Here is a 20277-nt window from a genome sequence, read left to right on the forward strand (position 1 = left end):
GTATGTTATATTCAATAAATTGAGACTTAATTGTAGAGTCAACATTTCTTAATGTTGCTGTCATAGTTATAAAACATACTATGAATATTATATTCAAAATATATCAATTAAATCTTGCTAATGTAAAGTTATGTGCAAAAATTGCCTTGGAATTTTTAAAAATTTTCTGAAATATTGGAAGAAGAAATTAAACGTAATTTACGTAAATTAATTGAGAACTGTACTGCTTAACAAAAAAAGGAAGATTACAGACTTGCTAATGTTAGCCAACATGATAATTATCTTAAGATCTCTTCTATAACTTTTTTAATGATAATTATCTTAAGATCTCTTCTATAACTTTTTTAATGATAATTATCTTAAGATCTCTTCTATAACTTCTTTTTAATGTTGAGAAGAATGATATATAACTTGTAAGTTATGTTGTATTACAGTGAATTTTAATCTTTTTAGCAAAATTCAAATATAGAAAATATTTCAGGTTGGGCATTTAAAGTAATTGCTTATATTTGCTTATTATCTTAGTTAGTTCATTTCTCAGCGCATCCAAAATAATGTACCAGTTTATTTTATTAACAACACAGCATGGTCTGTTATATTATACAGTTAGAATATAAATTTATGAATATTTTTAGGCAATGGGACATGGTTCAATTCCACCTGAACCTCAGGGCAGAAGTCCTGGAGCCATTGAATTTGGCAAATATGGCATTGAGACTTGGTATTCTTCCCCATATCCTCAAGAGTATGCAAGGTAAATGCTACTTAAAACTCGTTTTCCTTCACTGTGTTGTATTGCCCTTTTCAAGAAATCAGTTCAAGAAAATATATATGAATATCCTTATATGTTGTAACAAACTATATCCTTATTATATTTTGTAGTGTTGTTCTTCCTATATATATGTATAGCAGTCTGCTTTTGCTTACGAAAAAAAATCGGAGAATTGCACAAATTTGGCATTGCACTTGGCCTCGGCAGATGGATGTCTTTAAGTGAGCCACATTGTGCACGCAGAATGCCGAAGACAATGAAAACTGCAGTATGTCGTCTTCAGCCAAGATGCTGAAATTCCTATTATAAAGCTCATGTGGGAACCACTTGCCGACACCCTTCAAATGGCAGTGGACAACTAATGATGATGAAACAACTTCTTCTACTTAGTCTTCATCAATAGTCTATAAATTTCTTTCAGTTGCAGCTTTTAACACATTATTATCAAAAAAAGGCAGATGGTAGCTGATATTTTGTAACCTAAAGTTGCCTAATTGAAATTTACTGAACCATTATTTGTGCTGGTATATATTCAGAACACATTTACTCCACTTTTCCTCTGCATTTGCTGCACCATTGCCTTTTTTTTTTTTTTTTTTTTTTTTTTTTTTTCCTTTTGTACTCATAATGTGTCTGTTGGGCTCTTTTGTGACAACCATTTTGATGAGAGGCTATTAAAGCAATAGATTAATTACCTGCCTGCTTTGGAAGCCAGAATTTATTTGAATGGAGCCATTAATCCTTGTCTGGAAAATGGCGTTACTTATGAGATTAATCTGGCTGGCAACTGGCATTACTTATGAGATTAATGTGACAGGCAACTGACTAAAACACACCAATGCCTTAAGATTTATAGTTTGCAAAACTGTTATGTTTTTTTAATGTAATTTTATACAAGAAAATAATGTCAATACAAGCAGGAGTGGGACCATGAGTAAACTTGTGCCCTCCAAAATCTGTCTCCCTGCCTTCTCGCCGAATTGCTGGTTTTTGCGTATAAAAACTGATCTAACTGTATTTGGTGTTTTATATTTTTAATATAGATATTTTGAGTTATTATGTATATTTGCCTTGTCGCAAAGTGAGAACTAATTTAATGAGAAATATATCTCTAATGAAATTCAAGGAAATAAGTTTAAATGAAATGCAGAAAAATGTGTATAATTTACTAGACCATGCATGGAAGTTATGTGCTGTCCCTATACGATTTTTAAAGGTAGGAATTCCTTTATAAGTGCTATTTTCAAGAACCTATCTATTTGTCTGTGCCTGGCCATTGTCTGAAATGTAAGCACACGAATTACAAGCTGTGAGCAAATAAATTCTTGAAACATAATTTTAAAATTAATCACATAAATTCAAAATTAGCAAAAAATTTGCTGAATTTCACAATTCTTGTCTATTATAAAAAGCGAGCACTGAGGCAAAGTAAGAAAATATATATATTTCTCATGCTAAATTTTCTGAAAAATGAAATTTTTGTTAGTGTACATTCAAAATTGAATGTGGATTACAAGCATTCATGAATCAGGTGGTCGTAGATTATTGAAACTGTACTATGTGCAGCCAATAATTTTTTTAACATATACAAAAGAACAAAACGTAACTTATTACTTGATTGCTTATGGATAATATTGAAAAGGCATAAGGTAAAATCTCAGTAAATTTATTCGATAAGATTGGAATAAAATTAAGTCAAAAATTAGTTCATAATTTTACATAAAATTAGCATATATGTCACAACTTCTTGTACAAAACCTAGCAACTTCTCACGGAAAACTAAAATTATTGAGTAACAGTGGTTTGAGGCAACCATGATAAGCAGTGAAAGATTTATTTATTTTTTTCTCTTGTGGTGTAAGACTGTGTTCTGTAAAAAATGTGAACGTTTTAAGCTCTCTAATACAAAATTTTAAATTATATTATATAGTAACAGTGTTTTTTTCTCTTTTTTATTTGCTTTTTAGGCTACCAAAATTGTTCTTGTGCGAATTCTGTTTAAAATACATGAAGAGCAAGAATATTTTATTAAGGCACATGGTAAGATTTGCTTTTGTTTTGAGATACAGTTTGATAATCTATGCTTGGAAGACATCATATAGTTTTAATATTAAATTATTTTTTATGCATGCACATTAAAAGTTATAAGTTTTATATTGTAAAGCCCCGTTCACATGCAACGCTCCTTCGCACAGCTGCCGTTAGCAAGGGGAGAAAAAGGAGACATGAAAGAGTTTCGTCTTTAGGACCCGTTCAGAAGACCACCGTCTTCCTTCCCCTTTACACCTAAAGCCTCTGTGAACAATCACGTCTCCGAATTGGCAGATTTCTAATACTGTTTGCACATTTTTAACGTGGTTTACTGTTATTAATTTTGTAATCTGTACTTTCGCAACTGGTACCTGAACTTTCGTAATGGTTCCTGAAAAATATATGCTTTTTAATTATTATTATTATTTTATAAGCTGTTATTTAGTTCACTCTTGGTGCTTGTCGCTATGGTTAAAAGATGGTAATGGATTTTTAAACTGCTTCCCGATAAAATATATAACTCAAACTTTGTACATACACTGCTTGTGAATGTGGTGTCACGCTTTTGATTTTTAGAGGATTAGATTTTTTTCAAATTTAAAGTTGAAACGACTTTTGCAAATATTAACTAATAAACTGAGAATCTCAGAGTATTATAGTTTGCACCATAACACACTGTGGAAGAAAAAAAATTAAATGAAATTTTTAGCGTAATTTAAAAAAAAATATTTTGGGAGAATTTTTGAAAATCGTTCATATTTTTAGACTTTTTGACGCCCATTAATTTTAAAATTTCATATCTAAAAATATATCGGTTACAAACTTCCGACATTTTCACAGCTTATAAAACAAGCTTTCGCATTAAAAAAAATGATAAAGGAAATTAATCGGATGATTTTTTTTTTTACTTTTTTGAAAGATATGCAATAAAGCAGAATGGGAAATATTGGTTCTTCTTGGGCTTCAATTCGAAACATCGGTTTCAAAGTAATAATCTCATTATACCACATTATTTTTATGACATTATTTATGCTATATAAGTTGTTATTATTACCAGTTGTTAATTCAGCGTGAGATTGGAGATATTTCTTACGTTCTTATTAGATTGAAGCATAACTACTGATTATACTTAGTGATATTCTAAACACTTGTACGAGTATTTCTGTGGAAAATTCCAGAACTTTGAAGTGTTTATGATGATAAAATAAATTTAATTAAGCTATCGTCGGATTTGAGTGAAATGACAATCATTTACGAATTATTATCAATCTATTACAAACCCGTACGCACGCAACAATATTATAATTAATTAATGTATTAAAGTTGTTTTGAACGTGTTTTACAAAACAAAAACAGGTAAATAAGAATTCTGCTTGCGTTTTATGAGTTTTTGCAATTTTTCTGGCCACATAAGGTTTTAAAAAAAGGTTGTAATTTATGTTTATATTTACCAATTGAATAAATAGCACTAGGTTTGATTTATATACATATGTGTGTATCGAAATTCAGTAATAAAATTTTAAAGATTTGAAATGATTAAATATCTATTTAGACAGTTTGTATTCTTTAAACTGCAAATGCAAACTGAGAAACCTTTTGCACTTTTTTCAATAAATCCTTTTACTTAAAGTCCTAAAACATATACAGGTGTGGACTAAATTTTTTATTATTTTTACTGCTTATATAAAATTACATACTTTATAGAAACAAGGATGGGTTTTGCAAAATACTGAAAGGAAAAAATTATTTGAAATGAAAATGTGACTGAGATCATATTTGTTTTAAAGATTTTAGATAAAAGCGTATTTTCCCCCCTCAGAAACTGATTCATTAATTGCAAAATCATTCCTTGGAAGTTATTAAGAACACTCTAATAAATAGAATAAAAAACTGGGAGACATTGAAAATTGTAGGAGAAGAAAGACATTTTAATTGTAAAATTTTTCTTCAAAAATTTAAATTAAAAAAATACTAGCAAAAACGCTTTTTCAGCTTAAAATTATTTTGTCTCACAAAACTATTTAATAATATTCATAAAAAGTAGATGAAAATGCTTAAATTTTTTTTAAAAAAATCATTCAAAAGATACTGAGTCCCTTTTCGCGTTGAAGCCTATATGCACTTGTCTTAACTTATTAGCTTTAATTTGAACGATAGCCTTGTCTGTATTTGTCTATAATTTCCGTATCTTGTACAGTTCTATCTAATTTTTGGGGGATGCTATCACATCGCCAGACATTTATCAGCGCTATTATTTCGCTGACAGTCCAGCGAGCAGTAACTAAAATTAAGTGAATCGCGCAGTATGGTACGGGAAATCTCCCCATTTGCCCTGCTCCCGAGAGGTAAGGAACATTCAACCAAGTTCTACCTCCAATTCGGCGAGGCAGTTAATGCTTGTCCCATGTGAACGGGACACGTTGGAAGAACCGGTTTTCGCTACCGGTCGAATCTGCTCTTGTGAACGGGGCTTAAATGAAGTTGCGATAACTGTTTAAATAATTTTTTTTTAAAGGCTGGATGATGGCTTTGGTGATACATATGTGAAGTTTTATATAATTTTTTGAATCAAAAAATGAATAAAGCTATATGGTGATTGCTTGGTTTGGTGTTCAAATTCTGTTATTTACAGAATTTATCAAAACGTTTTTGACATTATCAAAAAGTTTGTATCCAATAATTTTTGTTGATGCAATTAATCTTTGTAAGTGAAATTCCAACATCTTAACAACTTAAAGCAACAAGGTTTATTTTGCAAGCTGAATATTCTAAATATATTGCTGGCCATTCAAAATACAGCACTGTGAAGGAAGCATCTATTAGATTTGAAATATGCTTTGTATAGAGACTTCTGTTGGATATGCATATGCTAATCATGTGTGTCAATAACATACCCAAAAGCACTATGAAAGGGAAGAATAGTAGATTGTTTCAAGTTCTGAAATTTTATGTTTTCTCTGTTTTCTGCAATTTCAGTATGACTTATTGACATTTGAACAAGTTTCTGAGTTTGACTGTAGTAATATGGCTTATACAGACATCAGACGAAAACATTATTGCGCTTATGTTGGATGCTGAAAACAGAATTGATTGGTGGTGGGATGGGAGTGACTGTACCAGCCTCATATCAGCACCAAATGAGAAGAAAGGGTTGTCATGCATATGATCAGAGCTTAATATTTAAAATTAGAAGTGCTGGAGCCCTATGCAAGACTGCCAGGAAAGAGGAACAAGAGTAAAATAAATAAATCAAATTGCCATTAAAATCAGTAATAATTTAAAAATTTTATTGTTAATTATTACCAGATTAATTAATATTTATTAATAATTGAAATCATTAAATAGTTAAAGTAATTAAATGATTCAAATTAAATATACAGAGGGAAATTAAAATTTAATAAGTGCTTTTTAATGTAATTTTATTGTTAAAATAAAATTTTCAAGATCAGATTTCTACTCAGTTCTGCCTAGAGCATCATTATAATTATATCGAAGGCATGAGGCACTGGGGTGCACTTGACCAAATTAATGAAATGATGTTGTCTTTTCAGACAAATTCTGCCATAAATCCCAGGATTGTCATAAAACAATAGAAATACAAATTTTCTCTGCATTCAGTACTAAGTTTTGGTATTTGTTCCATCTGTCACTTGGCAGACTTTAAAACAGCATTTAGTCTTATGCAAAATCCACAGAATAATACTTACTGTCGTCCTTTATAGTACCTGCTGAAAATCGGAAATATTTTGATGATTCTTAACCACCTACAACTTTTTTCGGTAACTTTTACAAAAACTGGCCTTTTTTATGTACATATGCAAGTTGAACCCCTCCTCCAATATACAGTTTTTGTAAAGACACCAGAAATTGTGCCAGTTTCACAATTTGTTGTCTCTGTATTTTATGCATGTATTCTTGGCAAAATCCATCATATTTAAAACGTATTTGAGCAGATATTTGCATTTGCAATCTCTTATAATCATTTGCAAGCAACTTTCCAATGCTCCTCAGTTTCTTTGTTTTTAAGGAACCTATGATAGCTTATTCCTCAGAAACTACATTTTATTCTCCTTTTTATCACAAAGTAGGTGAGCTCACCAAGGGGTCATTCAGTTTTAGAGTCCCGGGAAGCCCAACCTTACTTAAAATGAATCTTTATTTCATTTGCTGTAATGACTGGGCATTGTGATCAGTGACTAGATGCTAAAATTGGTCATTAAATAATCATTGTTGTTGTATGTCAATTATTTAAAAGCCATCTATATTATTACCCTTAATTGTTATGATTTACTTTTCTTGTAGCGCAAGTGCAACTGGACGCATCCACCAGGTACAGAAATATACCGGAAAGATGACTTATCGGTCTTTGAGGTCGATGGTAATGTCAACAAACTATATTGCCAGAATGTTTGTCTTCTTGCAAAGTTATTTTTAGATCACAAGACTTTGTATTATGATGTTGAGCCATTCCTTTTTTATGTTTTGACCAAGAATGATGAAACTGGTTGTCACTTTGTGGGATATTTCTCTAAGGTATTTTGAAACAGTCTGTCTCTTTGCTTTTTACATCTTGTTTAAAAATGAAGAATCCAGTAATTGCATATAGGAATTATATTGTATATTTTACATTTGTTTGTATTGTAGATTTTTGTTTTGATTTATGGGAGCAAAATTGTACTATATTACCTCAGTTCTGAGACACAGCCCTTAACTAGAGTATCACTAACAACATGAAAGCTGATTCTGAGAAAATACAAAAACTAAATGCATCCAATAAATATATTTAATAACTAACTTACCAATAATAGTATGTCTATTTAAATAGTTATTTTAGAAAAATTTCATGAATGATTAATTAATTGTTTGAATATTGCTGACTTTGGAAAGTCTGGTTTTTAAACACTGTTCCTTATTAGTTATGTTTGTATAAAGAAAGAGATGCATCTGAGAAATATGGTATTATGAGTACCCTCATATGAAAATTTGTAAGTTTAAAGTAAATGTAAGCAAATTAACTGACTTTGTATTAAACAATTAACAACTTTATTAAAGCTGAATAATATCTTTAAAGTTGTAATTTTTGTATTTAACTCTAATTTGAATATTTTTTTTACATTTTAATATTTAATAAAACAGTTTTAAGATAAAAAATCCAAAATAGTGCTTTTATTTATGTACACATATTATTGTCTGTAAATAAAAAGAATTAATAATTTAACACTTATAAAAAAGTGTAAAATTGAGAAATTCTATTCAAAATATTCAAATTAACAACCTTTTTTGTGAATAAGCCATAATCCATTACCTCAAAAATGACATGTATTTTAATGTTAATTATTAAAGGCTACATGTAATATTAATCACAAAATTACATAGATCAAATACTTGAAAATTAATTAAATTATAAAGTTAAAAATAATCCTGATTTTTCATACAGTCCATTTCAGTATATTTAATAAAAAGTTAAATACTTTAATGCTAAACAATGAAGGTTAAAAAGAAATAATTCTTATCAGAAATTTTCTTTCAGGATGTGTGTGCATAAAACTCATAAAACGTCTGCTTTTGTCATGATTTTAAAAAGTGTTGCTGCAGCCCCTCCTGTCCTTTTTACAGCACCAAACTTTCATGTTGTTGGAAAATATGGCTATCTTATTAGCATACCATATTTTATACAAAATCAAAAAGTGATCATCATGAAAAAGTAGACATTTGTTTCCATCCTAAGGCTTAGCAATGTTTGAGCAGATTTTATATCCTGCCTTCTTAAGTAAGCTGGTTTTAAAATAAAGAAGTTTGCAAAATGTGGTTTTTACAATGAGTAGATAATATTTGTCAATCGTGCTCTGCTAAATCAGGTGCTTGTACAGAACAATCCCAGTTGTATGTATTCCCCATGTAAGGCTGGAGGTGGATCACCAGTCAAAAGTCCCAGAGAGGTTAATATGCTAATCCTGCTGCACTTCAAGAAATCCAAGTCCGAGACGATTGGCTTTAAGTAAGTTTCTCTCTAAACTGTCATTACATGACTTGTCGAGGTCACCACTTATGGTGGCCATCAGCAATCACAGTGGCAGAAGCATAAGAGCCTAAAGATCTGACTGTTCTTCAAATTTGCTACCCACCAGTCTGTTCAAGTTACCTGAATGATAGCTAACTTACACCAACTTCTTCAGGCTGAGCCAGTGAAGTTTTATCTCAAGGTAGCTCCCAGTTAGACAAGTGAAATGTCAGGCTGAGGTTTTTATCCTGTGGTGCCAAGACTGCCAGAGTACAAATCCCTGTCAATACAATAAACAACCACCTAGTACCTCTTGGTGGGTCATATCTGTAACACATAGTGTTGCACTGTTATGTAGGACTTTGCTGTGCTACAGAAAGAAATCATAAGTTTGTTGCCAACAGTACGGTTGTGGCAGACTAAATGAGTATTGTATGAATTCCACAAAACACACACCATGGTTTGACACAAATACATTTCACCTAGATATTTCATTCTTCACGAAGTGAAGGTCAATTTTGTGTTTATACATAGGTATTTTTTTTTTTTTTTTTTAAATATGTATATAATTTCTTATGATGATGAAATTGAGGTATGAATAAAAAAAAGGCAACTGTGTTTGACCATTAAACTTAATGTCATAGTAGGACTGCAGGAAACCAGTGGTTTCCACACTCTGATATTGATGGGCAAATTATACTACTTGCTAAAGTTTGCCCTAAGTTATCACATATTTTGCTAACTTTTCCAACTATGTGTATGTCAATAGCGTCATAGCATTGCTGTAAATCTGACACAGTTATGTGTACACACACTATATGAGTTTGCAGCGATCAGTTGCCGATCCTAAATAGCACTGGTCTTCAAAGTAAAAAAGTGTTGACCATAGCTAATGTGGCATTTGAGTACAATAATGAAATTCAACAAATTTATATTTAAGATGCAAATTTACATGATGATGCATTAAAATTGTATTGCAGCCAAAGAGAAAGTAGCCACAAATAAAATACTTACTCAAAAATTCATCGAGGCTCATTCTTTAGGATGGATTCCTACAACCCAATAGGATAATTGTATAAAAATGCTGGGAATTAGGAATATGTTATTAATTGTTATGATAGATTAGTGGTTTTGAAAACTGGAAATTAAAAAACTGCATACTCATTTAAAATGAGTTAGTGTTCATGCTCATTTATTTGGAACATGGAAATTTTGCTTAATATTGTTATTTTCTAAATTGAGCTAGTATTATGGTTATTATAATTTCAGGACAAATAATAACATACTTTTAGTTTTTAGAGATTGACTTCAGTTTTTTAATCAATTGCAGGAAAAGCTGTGCCAACAGAGATACAATGTTTCCTGTATTATGACAATGCCACAATATCAGCGTCAGGGTTATGGAAGATTCCTCATTGATTTTAGTGAGTATATTATTAAATCAGTTCTTTCATTCTTTTAAAAGAAATATGCTGCTTGTTTAGCTCAGTTTGCATTTTGGATAAGTATACATTCTCATTTCTTTACTATTAAATAATGAAGAATCTCTGTGTATGTATATGCGTATGTTCCATGTTCCTCGCATTGTGGGAAAATGGCATCATGTAGGAAGACCAAATTTTGAACATAAATAGTCCTCCACCCAAACATGTATATCTCAATTTCTTGTGTTTTTTTTTTTTTTTTTTTTTTTTTTTTTTAATGAACTTTAGATTGAGAGACTTGTGTTGCACTGAGCAAAGTGTCAGATATTTGTGTTTCAAATTTAGTTAGAAAATTCAGTGATACTTAAAAAAGTATTGCCACTTAGCACAGTGCAATATGTTAGTCTTTTGAATTTAATTGCATTGTAGAAAAACTGTGGCACGTACAGGTATCGAATTTCGAACACTCATAGCCGTCTACCCGAATATATGTTCCTCAAAGCCTAAATTTTCAGATTTTTATTTATTATTTATTTCATATTTTGTATAAATTTAAGAAACTTTAAAAATTCAGCAATGTGAAAGTTTGGTATTGCCATTAATCAAGGCATAAAAAAATTGTGTGTCATATTTAATCATCGAACTCAATGCTATAAAAGAACTGTGTTGCAATTCAGCAAAGCATAAGATATTTGTATTTTAAATTTAATTTTAAAAAAATGAGTGATTCAAAAGCCCCAAATTACTGCGCAAAATTGAATATTTTTATATTCCACGTGCCATTTACCATTTGAAGTGCAAGAGATTTATTTTTTCAAATATATTTCGTTATTAATTAACATGCTTAGTAAAGCAATAAATACAAATTCCAGAATTCCTTACCCTCCTTAAAAGTCCTTAAGTTTTTTGGAATCAATTTTCGGTCCTTAAAAGTCCTTAATTTCGGCTAAAATCGGAAGAAGGGAATTTTAATCATGGGCCATAATTTTAATAATTTATGTCTGTTTTTACGACTGCTATTTTGACTGTGAATTAGCATTTTGGAGGAATATTTTTGACGATTCACTGACACGTATGGTTGTCTTCTGAATGGGATTATGGGTTATAATGTGTTCCTAGTTCTAATATAAACTGAGGGATACTTGGATTTCTAGGCAAAAAATGAAACATAAGCATTTTGAATTTCCCCCCCCCTAATAAAGAGCTCTAAAGCTCTGAGCTTTTGGGGAAGTGAATTCTTTTATTAAACAGTTCTAAATTTGGTGACTTGTCACATTTTGGCAATTTAAAGGTCAGTTTCTGTATAAAATTTTTATTTTGCTGATCTGGGAATTTCTCGACAATTTTTTAAAACATCATAACATTGATAAATTTCATTAAAATACTATTTTAAAAAATAATATAATAATAAATAACAGTCTAAAATAAACATTATTATTTTTCCATGTCATATTATAAAGTGACATTACTTTCCATTTTGGTGACGACTTATATAATATTTTGAATCTGAAAAATAAACAAGGTAATAACTGCTATAAAAGTGGAATTTCTGAAACATTTCTTATCAAAATAGCTATGTAATTAGTTTAAAATGTCTTCTTTTTAATCTTTTCATCGTAAAAGTTTTTCCTGTGTAATTATCTCAAAATGTACCTCAGTTTTCTGTATAAAATTAATTTTACACTTTTTCCCCTCTTGATACCCCCTCCCAAATATTTCTGCCTCTTTGCTGTTACAAAATGGGTAGAGGTAATTTTTCTTTAGGATTTTAGACATTACAACTAGGAAAGTTTAGAAGGATTTGAAGGCAAGATTTATAGACTTACTATTCTAGAAGATTTCAGAAAACTATGGCAAAATGAAAATGTCTTCATGGTATTAATATGTAATGGATGTATTTTACAGAAAGTTTGTGATTAATTTTTTTACTTTTGGGAGAATTTTAGGAAGAACAATGAGAACATAGTATTTGAAAATTTTACTTCTAATACTTGAAAGTCTTTTTCTTAACATGTTTATCTTCCATTTATTTTCTCTACTTTTCACTAGACATAAGCATGGGAAATATCAAAAATGCTTCTAATATTATCACATGAACAGGCATTTATAGAAAGGAATTTTTCAATTAAAAAAAATTGAAAACTCAAAAGATTCATCTTATATACAACATGCACCAGCCTGGCAGAAGGCATTTTCCCAACTGGTGCAATCTCTGTTGATCCTAAATTCTGCTGCCTAGTGCCTTCCTAAGTTTTGCTTCCAGTGCCTGCACTAAATTCTAAAAGTTTTGCCATTTCGAGATTTTGTTGCTCGATGTGTCACTAAATTCTGTCATACCCTCTCTGTTACATTACCATATATATCCCTTATCATATATCAATTCATATTTATTTTGAATGTTCATATTACTGAAGAAATAAAATTAGCACCTTTTTCTATACATTCTAAATGCATTTAGTTTTTTTAGAATAATGAAAATCTTTAATTAAAAATACAAAGGAAATGTCTTGAAATACAAAGGAAAATACAAAGGAAATGTCTTGAAGAAAGATACTGAATACATAAAGAGAAAGAAAATTATTCTTTAATGATATGTACAATTATTATTATGTAAATTAAAAATTTGTTTATAATTTCAGCCTTTACTATAACTTCCGCTCTCCATTTCCTCACCAGAATGCAAATCACTTGCTATTTTTGGGAGTTGTGTGTTTCTGGGCTCCACTTGCATGCTGCATTAGTACCTGGTGATTTGTAATTATTCGTCTTTGCATTATGACTGCCAACATTTGAAAAATTTCTGAGCCAGCTTAGATTAAAATTCAATTGTGTAGTCTTTGATCATATTTTTAGTATGAATTTGACTGTTCTTGTTTGACATCATTACCACAAGCTGTAGTTGACTTTGCTAGCGTAAGAATGTGTCTTTATGTTCTAAGTTCTTTTTAAATTAAGATGTTTAGTTACTCTCAGACAATTTGCTTCGCATCTGTCAAGGGTTTGGGACTATTTGACGTTTACCAGATCAAATAAAACCTTATAGGTACATTGTTGGGAGATTGACAAGTTAGCAGATAAAGCATGCAGAAACTAGTGGAAACATTGGTTTGCATATTGAAACAGCTCCTAATTGTTAGAAAAGATGCTTAATGAGAAGGAAATTGATATAAATTAGCCAAAATGTCTGGGAAGGGTTCAGATTAAAAAAGACCCATAAATATTTTGTTGAGTGTTGTTGCTACAAAATGTAAATGTTTTGTTGCTTTTAATATGTAATTATATAATTGTTTGTTAAGTATATTGTTTAAGAATCAATGTCATAACTGTGAAATGTTATTAGATTGTGATTTTAATAGTGCTTTTTTAACAAATATTTTTAAACAATAAATAGTGGCCATGTAAATCTATAATGGCATCTTAACTACCTAATTAAATTTTTTCTAACTGCTCACCCTTAAAAGTTATCTCTGCATGTTAAAGCCTGTTAATGCCTTTCATTGATCCTTACCATGATCACAAGTTACAGCAAAAAATGTAAAGTTTATTCTTTGCATGTAGTGAGACTAAAATAATACAAAACAATTTATCACCTCTGGTGCTTTTGTGACTTATTGGAACTTTAAAGCATATTAACTGGGTTCCAACCCCAGGAACTCAGCATGAAGCTAAGATTCTAACTGCGCCAGACAAGAGTCCAACTAGCTTTGCCAATCGAAATTTGCCAACCGTGCCTACATTAGGCTTTCAAGTTTGTTTTGATCAGCAGATCTCTCTAGGCAAGAAGCAGAAATGCCAACAGCCAGTCTTTTGTTATGAATCATGCTGATTATGATTTTACTTCTTATTTTGACCTATGCTGTTTGACATAAAATCTTCCTGTTTACTAAACCTCTACACTGACCAAGTACCGTCTTTTTCCAAAAATAAGACACTGTCTTACTTTCTTTTTTGGTCCAAAATACGCGCTAGGGCTTATTTTCGGGGGAGGGCAAAAATAAAAGTATATTTATATATTTTTATTTAATATTTATTTTACACAGAATACAGAAATTTAAATTTATTCAATTACAGTCATGTCATCTTCTTCAGGAACATCGTCATAAATAAAATTTTGAATTATATTCTGATTTTCTTCCAAATCCATTTCCTGTTGAATCATCGTCCGAATCTCTCATGTTTTGCGATATAGCTGTCGTTAAATGAATACTTCTTGTCTAAGTAGCCTGTTCGTAGTGCATTGGAAACATCACTATCAGTTATTTTGTCTAACGGATGATGATGCCTTTCCTGTGAACGTTTGGGTGATGTCTTTTTTTTACAAAAAGTTTCGAAAACCACAATAGGGCTTATTTTCGGAGGATATCTTATTTTCAGAAAAACATGGTATGTGGCAAAATGGGACATAAAAGAAAAAATCAGCATAATGCTAACTGATAATAAAACATAAATAAAGTGTCGCTAATATTTAATGCTACTTGATAAATTTCATTAAAGTTGATTTTGTTCTCAAATTCGTTTTATAATTATGTTTATTAAATTATGTGTAACAATAATGCATCCTACTTTTGGATCTATTTTATTCTTAGGATGGTATTACAAAAGTGAACTTCAGGCATAAATAATATTTTTAATTGGATTTATTCAGTTCCCATTTTCTGATAAGTCCTTAATTTTTTTCATTAATGGTCATTAAAAGTGCTTAATTTCCACGTGCAGAAATGTACAAACCATAGATTCATTTCAAGTATTCTTAATTACTAGCTGAAGCCATGAATTCATTAAAATCATCTTATATAATTTTTCTTTATTTATAATAGCTGCTTTAGGTGGCTGGCCCTACAAGCAGCAAGTAATTTAAAAATTTAAGTTTTCTTAATTTGTATGAGAGTGCTTAACTATGTATACAGCTAACTAATAATTACAAATTCGTTCCAAGTAAAATGCTTGCTTCAGAATTGCAAAATTTTAATAACTTGTTTCTAATTACGTATTTATACATCCTCATAATTTATTTGATATAATTTATTTATATTATATCAATATTGTTATATAATGTGTATACATAACATTATATCATATTTCGTCAATTTATTTGATGTAATGTATGACTGTAAAATTAATTCCTAAATCTCTTCCTTTACTTTAAAACTATGAACTAGTGTAACATAAATTCATTTACCGAAAGAGCCTAAAAGATTTTTGCATAATTAAAAGTATATTATATGGGATAAAATCTGGTATTCCTCTGTGTACCTAAAATTTTTATCAGTGTGCATTATTCTATTGTGGCAGAAATGATTATCTATAAAATTAATTCTAATTCAGAAAATTTGTTTAAGCTCAGGGTTCGTAGTGGTCCTTACAAGTGCTTATAAGTCCTTATATTTGAAAATAAAATATAAAGGCCCTTATAGGTGCTTACTTTTTCTTTAAAAGCCTCTTTTTTTTTTTTTTTTTTTTTTTTTTTTTTTGTTTGTTTGTTTGTTTGTTTGTTTGTTTGTTTTGAGTGCTTATTTTTTGCTTTTAGTGCTTTTTTTTTTTAATGATTGTGCATTTTTCCCCGTACCAAAGCCGAAACTAAATAAACAACTTTTATTCCTTATATGCAACATCAGATGGTGAATCATACTCCGGGAAATTGCTTTCCCCCCTTTCTCTGCATTAATGTAACCTATGGTGTGCGTGAGAGTACAGACAGGTGCATGTCGTTCTATTGGTCAAAGAATTATGAAAACGGTAGAAAATTCCGGTACATTCGGTATTCTTTCCAAATTCCAATTCGGTCCTCCCACCCAAATAATACACATGTTTGAATTTCTATCAAGATTTTAATAATTTGCATTCTCGTTCCGCATGGTCAGTTCATATTCGTGTTTATTATGATCGTTATGCTTGTATTATGAGTATATGCATGAATATTTATAATAATATAGTTGCAGTAACTGGTGAAGTATAAACTTCCAAAAAATGGGTGTGTTTTTACACAGCTTTCTAAGGAATAATATTCAGAATGGCTTAAATAAAAGGAAAGTAATCAAATAGTCATTTTTTTTTTTTTTTTTTTTTTCTGCCAATACATTGTACAGTAGGATGGTTGGGAGGTTCTCCCCTTTCTCCACAAAATCTCTAATATTGAAGCAGCGGACTTTTTTTTTTTTTTTTTGTCACTGTCCAATCTGGATTGAATAGGACTAAAAGTTTTTGCGGTCTACCTAACCCAAACGAAGATTCCGCGAAATCTCTAATATTGATAAGTCGAGATTAACGACTTTTGACTGTATTAATATGAGTGGAAAAATAAATTGTATTTATTATTAGGTGCCAAACGAATACAATTAATATGGCTTATTATTTATTTATTTTCTATATTTTGAGCTGAAATTTCATCATTAAATCTTGTAATATAGTTTAGTTCTGATAGTTGTTTTTTCCCTCTCATTGTAAACTAATTCTGTAAATTGAACTGTCATTTAAATTTAAAAAAAAAAAAAAAAGTTAATTGTTTTCCATGGTTGAGGTAATGCTCATTCTCTTAATAAATATTGCATTGCTCATATTTTAAATTACAAGTCTAATTTTTTTTTAAGGTTATGCAGTTGTGTATAATGTAATTAGACAGGTGCTTATTTTTTTAACTAAAATGTGGCTACGAACCCTGAGTAATGTATGACTGTAAAATTAATTCCTAAATCTCTTCCTTTATTTTAAAACTATGAACTAGTGTAACATAAATTCATTTACCGAAAGAGCCTAAAAGATTTTTGCATAATTGAAAGTATATTATTAATATTTACCATTAAATCTTGTAATATAGTTTAGTTCTGATAGTTGTTTTTTCCCTCTCATTGTAAACTAATTCTGTAAATTGAACTGTCATTTAAATTTAAAAAAAAAAAAAAAAAAAGTTAATTGTTTTCCATGGTTGAGGTAATGCTCATTCTCTTAATAAATATTGCATTGCTCATATTTTAAATTACAAGTCTAATTTTTTTTTAAGGTTATGCAGTTGTGTATAATGTAATTAGACAGGTGCTTATTTTTTTAACTAAAATGTGGCTACGAACCCTGAGTAATGTATGACTGTAAAATTAATTCCTAAATCTCTTCCTTTATTTTAAAACTATGAACTAGTGTAACATAAATTCATTTACCGAAAGAGCCTAAAAGATTTTTGCATAATTGAAAGTATATTATATGGGACAAAATCTGGTTATTCCTCTGTGTACCTAAAATTTTTATCAGTGTGCATTATTCTATTGTGGCATAAATGATTCTCTATAAAATTAATTCTAATTCAGAAAATTTGTTTAATCTGATTTCAGTAAAGTAAACAATGTGCCTACTATTTTTTAAAACACTTGAAATTAGGTGTGATTGTTTTAATAGTTAAATTTTGTGTGTGTCAAAATGAAAATTGCTGCCACTTCATGAATTATTTATTGTAAATCTTATTATCCAGGATAAAAATATGCAGCTGTTTCTGAAATAATTAATTTTTTCTTTGTTCAGATAAGTGCAGAAGTGTCAACTGGATATTAATATACGATAGGATAGTATCAGAGGAGTTTTTTTTTAATGTCCCCAGCTTTTTTGAACTGCTTATTTAAATATATGATTTTATGTGCTATATATTGAATTTCTGGGGATTCATTCTTAAACTAAGACCTTTCATAACTGTTCAAATTAAGACAGTTTGAATTGAGGATTGAACATGAAATCAGATTGCCCTTCCCTTTAAAAAAAGGGGAAGAAAGAACTGTTCTGACACTTTTTCAGATGGTTTCGATAAACTATTATATTATTAAACAAAATTTGTTAACTTTATATTCTTTAATAATGTTTTCTACCCATCGCAGTACTGCATCTCCTCTATAGTGTAATAACCATTTTCTCTTTGCGCTTTCTGACTGATTTCCTCTGCAGTCTCCACATAAAAAATGACTTACTCTGCTAAAATCAGGTAGCTTTCATCACTGTTGTCTTTCTTAATTAACATTTTTGTAACCGTGGACATTGAAAATAATAAAGTCTAATGCTGTTATTTCCTGATGTATCAGATATTCCTTTCTTCCCCCAGTTATGAATGAAGTATTTAAATTGCTGTATCAAAAATGTTGAATTTCTTCCAAAGGTTTGTTATTTTCAAACCTGAGAACATCTTTGAGAGAGAGATACATGGAGTAAATTGAGTGTGTTTACTATAACATAATGATTTCCAGAGGTATAGAATAGATGATAATTTGAGGAGAGGAAAATATTAATTGAATTAATACCAATTTTAGGTTACCTACTGTCTCGGAAAGAAGGCTTGCCAGGCACTCCTGAGAAGCCTCTGTCTGATTTAGGTAGAATCAGTTATGTCTCTTATTGGAAAAGTGTATTATTAGAATACATTCATACCTGGTATAAAAGGGAGACTAATCATCAAATCCATATCAAAAGTAAGAATTGTTTAATATTTCTTGTTGAAAATGTTTGTGTTATAATTGTCAACAATCTATTAGAATTGAAATTATATGAAATCCTATAAGATGATGCATAATAAACATTATAATTTAAATAATGAATATCTTTTTTTCTTTTAATAATTTTCATCAATCTTAACATTAAATGTAATTATGTAAATATGTTTGGATCTCATTTTTTTACAAGTCTGGCAAATGGCAGGCTATGTGCTGTATTTGGGGAATTTGCCATTGCTCTTTTAAGTCCTGTCTTGGAATTGCTAGTCAGATGTTAGCTTTAGTTTCTGCATGGTTTGCAGCTTATTTGCATACACTTTCACCCCCCCCCAAATGCACTGGCAAGCAATTGCAGTTGCCAGAAATTTTCCTCAAGAGAGTCATTGTTTATCGCTGAAAATACTGAAGCATTTGGATATTTGTTACAGCACTAAACACATTCCAAACGTTAAAGAAATTAACAATATACTTGATGTGGTAAAATAATAGGGTATGTATTTTTAAATTAAAGTTCAACAGTTTTCATCCTCTACTTAGTGGTGAATCTTCCAGTCTAAAATTTCCATGTGCTGGATTATACAGTCCTGAAAAAGAAAACAAAAATATTTAAGTCATAGCACTAATTATATGTCACTATTTATCATTCTGGCCTGCATTCTTATTATCATTCTGGGCTAAGTAAAGGAAAGTGGTACTTCCTTATTAACCCTATAACTGTCAAGTTATTTTGATGATTTGGGTACACAAATTGTCAATTTTTTTTATTGCAAAAATCAAATGTTTAGTACAAAATAAAATATACTTAGCAGTTAAAAATTGATAGTTTGAAGTACATGGGTGAAATTTTTAAAGTTTTGTAGCCACTGCATATTTGCTTGAGGCGGCTTCCACTCAACATGGCAGTTGTAAAGTTCGCTTCTAGTTGAGCATTATTTTCTAAAAATGGGAAAAAAAAATTTTTTTTTTTTTTCTAAAAAATAAATAAATGAAAAAAATAAAGAAAAGTGAATACCTATTAGTAGTTCAGTAATTCAGTCTTGCGTGGTACAACTGGAAACACTTTTCCAAGCACAAACCAACTCCACAATCACTACACCAGAATCGTGTTTCCTTCCTTATCTTTTCCCCATTTTTTATACTTTTACAAACAACACACTTTGCACTGTCTTGTAGGCTCACGTTTCGCAGGAGTAGGAGGAATATGGGATATAAAATGGCGTTCATTAAGATGGGAAGGGTTATCTATTGTAGGTGGTCTGCCAACATTCTTTTGTCCAGAAGCTGCATCATCATATTTATGTAAAAGTTCTTCTACAACTTGGATTCGAAATTCTAAAAATGTAATACGTTTTCCAACTACATTTTTATAGAGCAAATATGAGTTCCAGAGTACCTTGACTAGTAAATGTAAAAATATCTTTTTATAATATTTTTTCTGACGTTTTCGGAGTGTTAAATGAAAGGATATTTCCTGATCACAGTGATCTACACCACCCATAGTTAGATTGTAGTCAGAAACAATCTTCGGCATTTTTTTTATTTTTGAGGCTGACCATGGAAGTATCATGAATGCTACTCATCAAACAC

At 30.1% G+C, this 20277-nt stretch overlaps 1 protein-coding gene across 3 annotated transcripts in view; it reads left to right on the forward strand.

The window, feature by feature from the left end:
• Nucleotides 1-20277, forward strand: part of LOC118193876 (uncharacterized) — a 147432-nt gene that overhangs the window by 94365 nt on the left and 32790 nt on the right. For all 3 annotated transcript variants that reach the window (XM_035365046.2, XM_085814659.1, XM_085814660.1), the window contains 5 exons: nucleotides 636-754; nucleotides 2740-2812; nucleotides 7106-7336; nucleotides 10135-10228; nucleotides 18511-18669. In XM_035365046.2, the coding sequence (XP_035220937.2) occupies nucleotides 636-754; nucleotides 2740-2812; nucleotides 7106-7336; nucleotides 10135-10228; nucleotides 18511-18669 (676 nt within the window). The remainder of the gene's footprint in view (nucleotides 1-635; nucleotides 755-2739; nucleotides 2813-7105; nucleotides 7337-10134; nucleotides 10229-18510; nucleotides 18670-20277) is intronic.

The sequence above is a fragment of the Stegodyphus dumicola genome, chromosome 4 (assembly GCF_044657685.1).
Source record: "Stegodyphus dumicola isolate Sdum_Otavi_A_Nest chromosome 4, ASM4465768v1".
Classification (NCBI taxonomy): Eukaryota; Metazoa; Arthropoda; class Arachnida; order Araneae; family Eresidae; genus Stegodyphus; species Stegodyphus dumicola.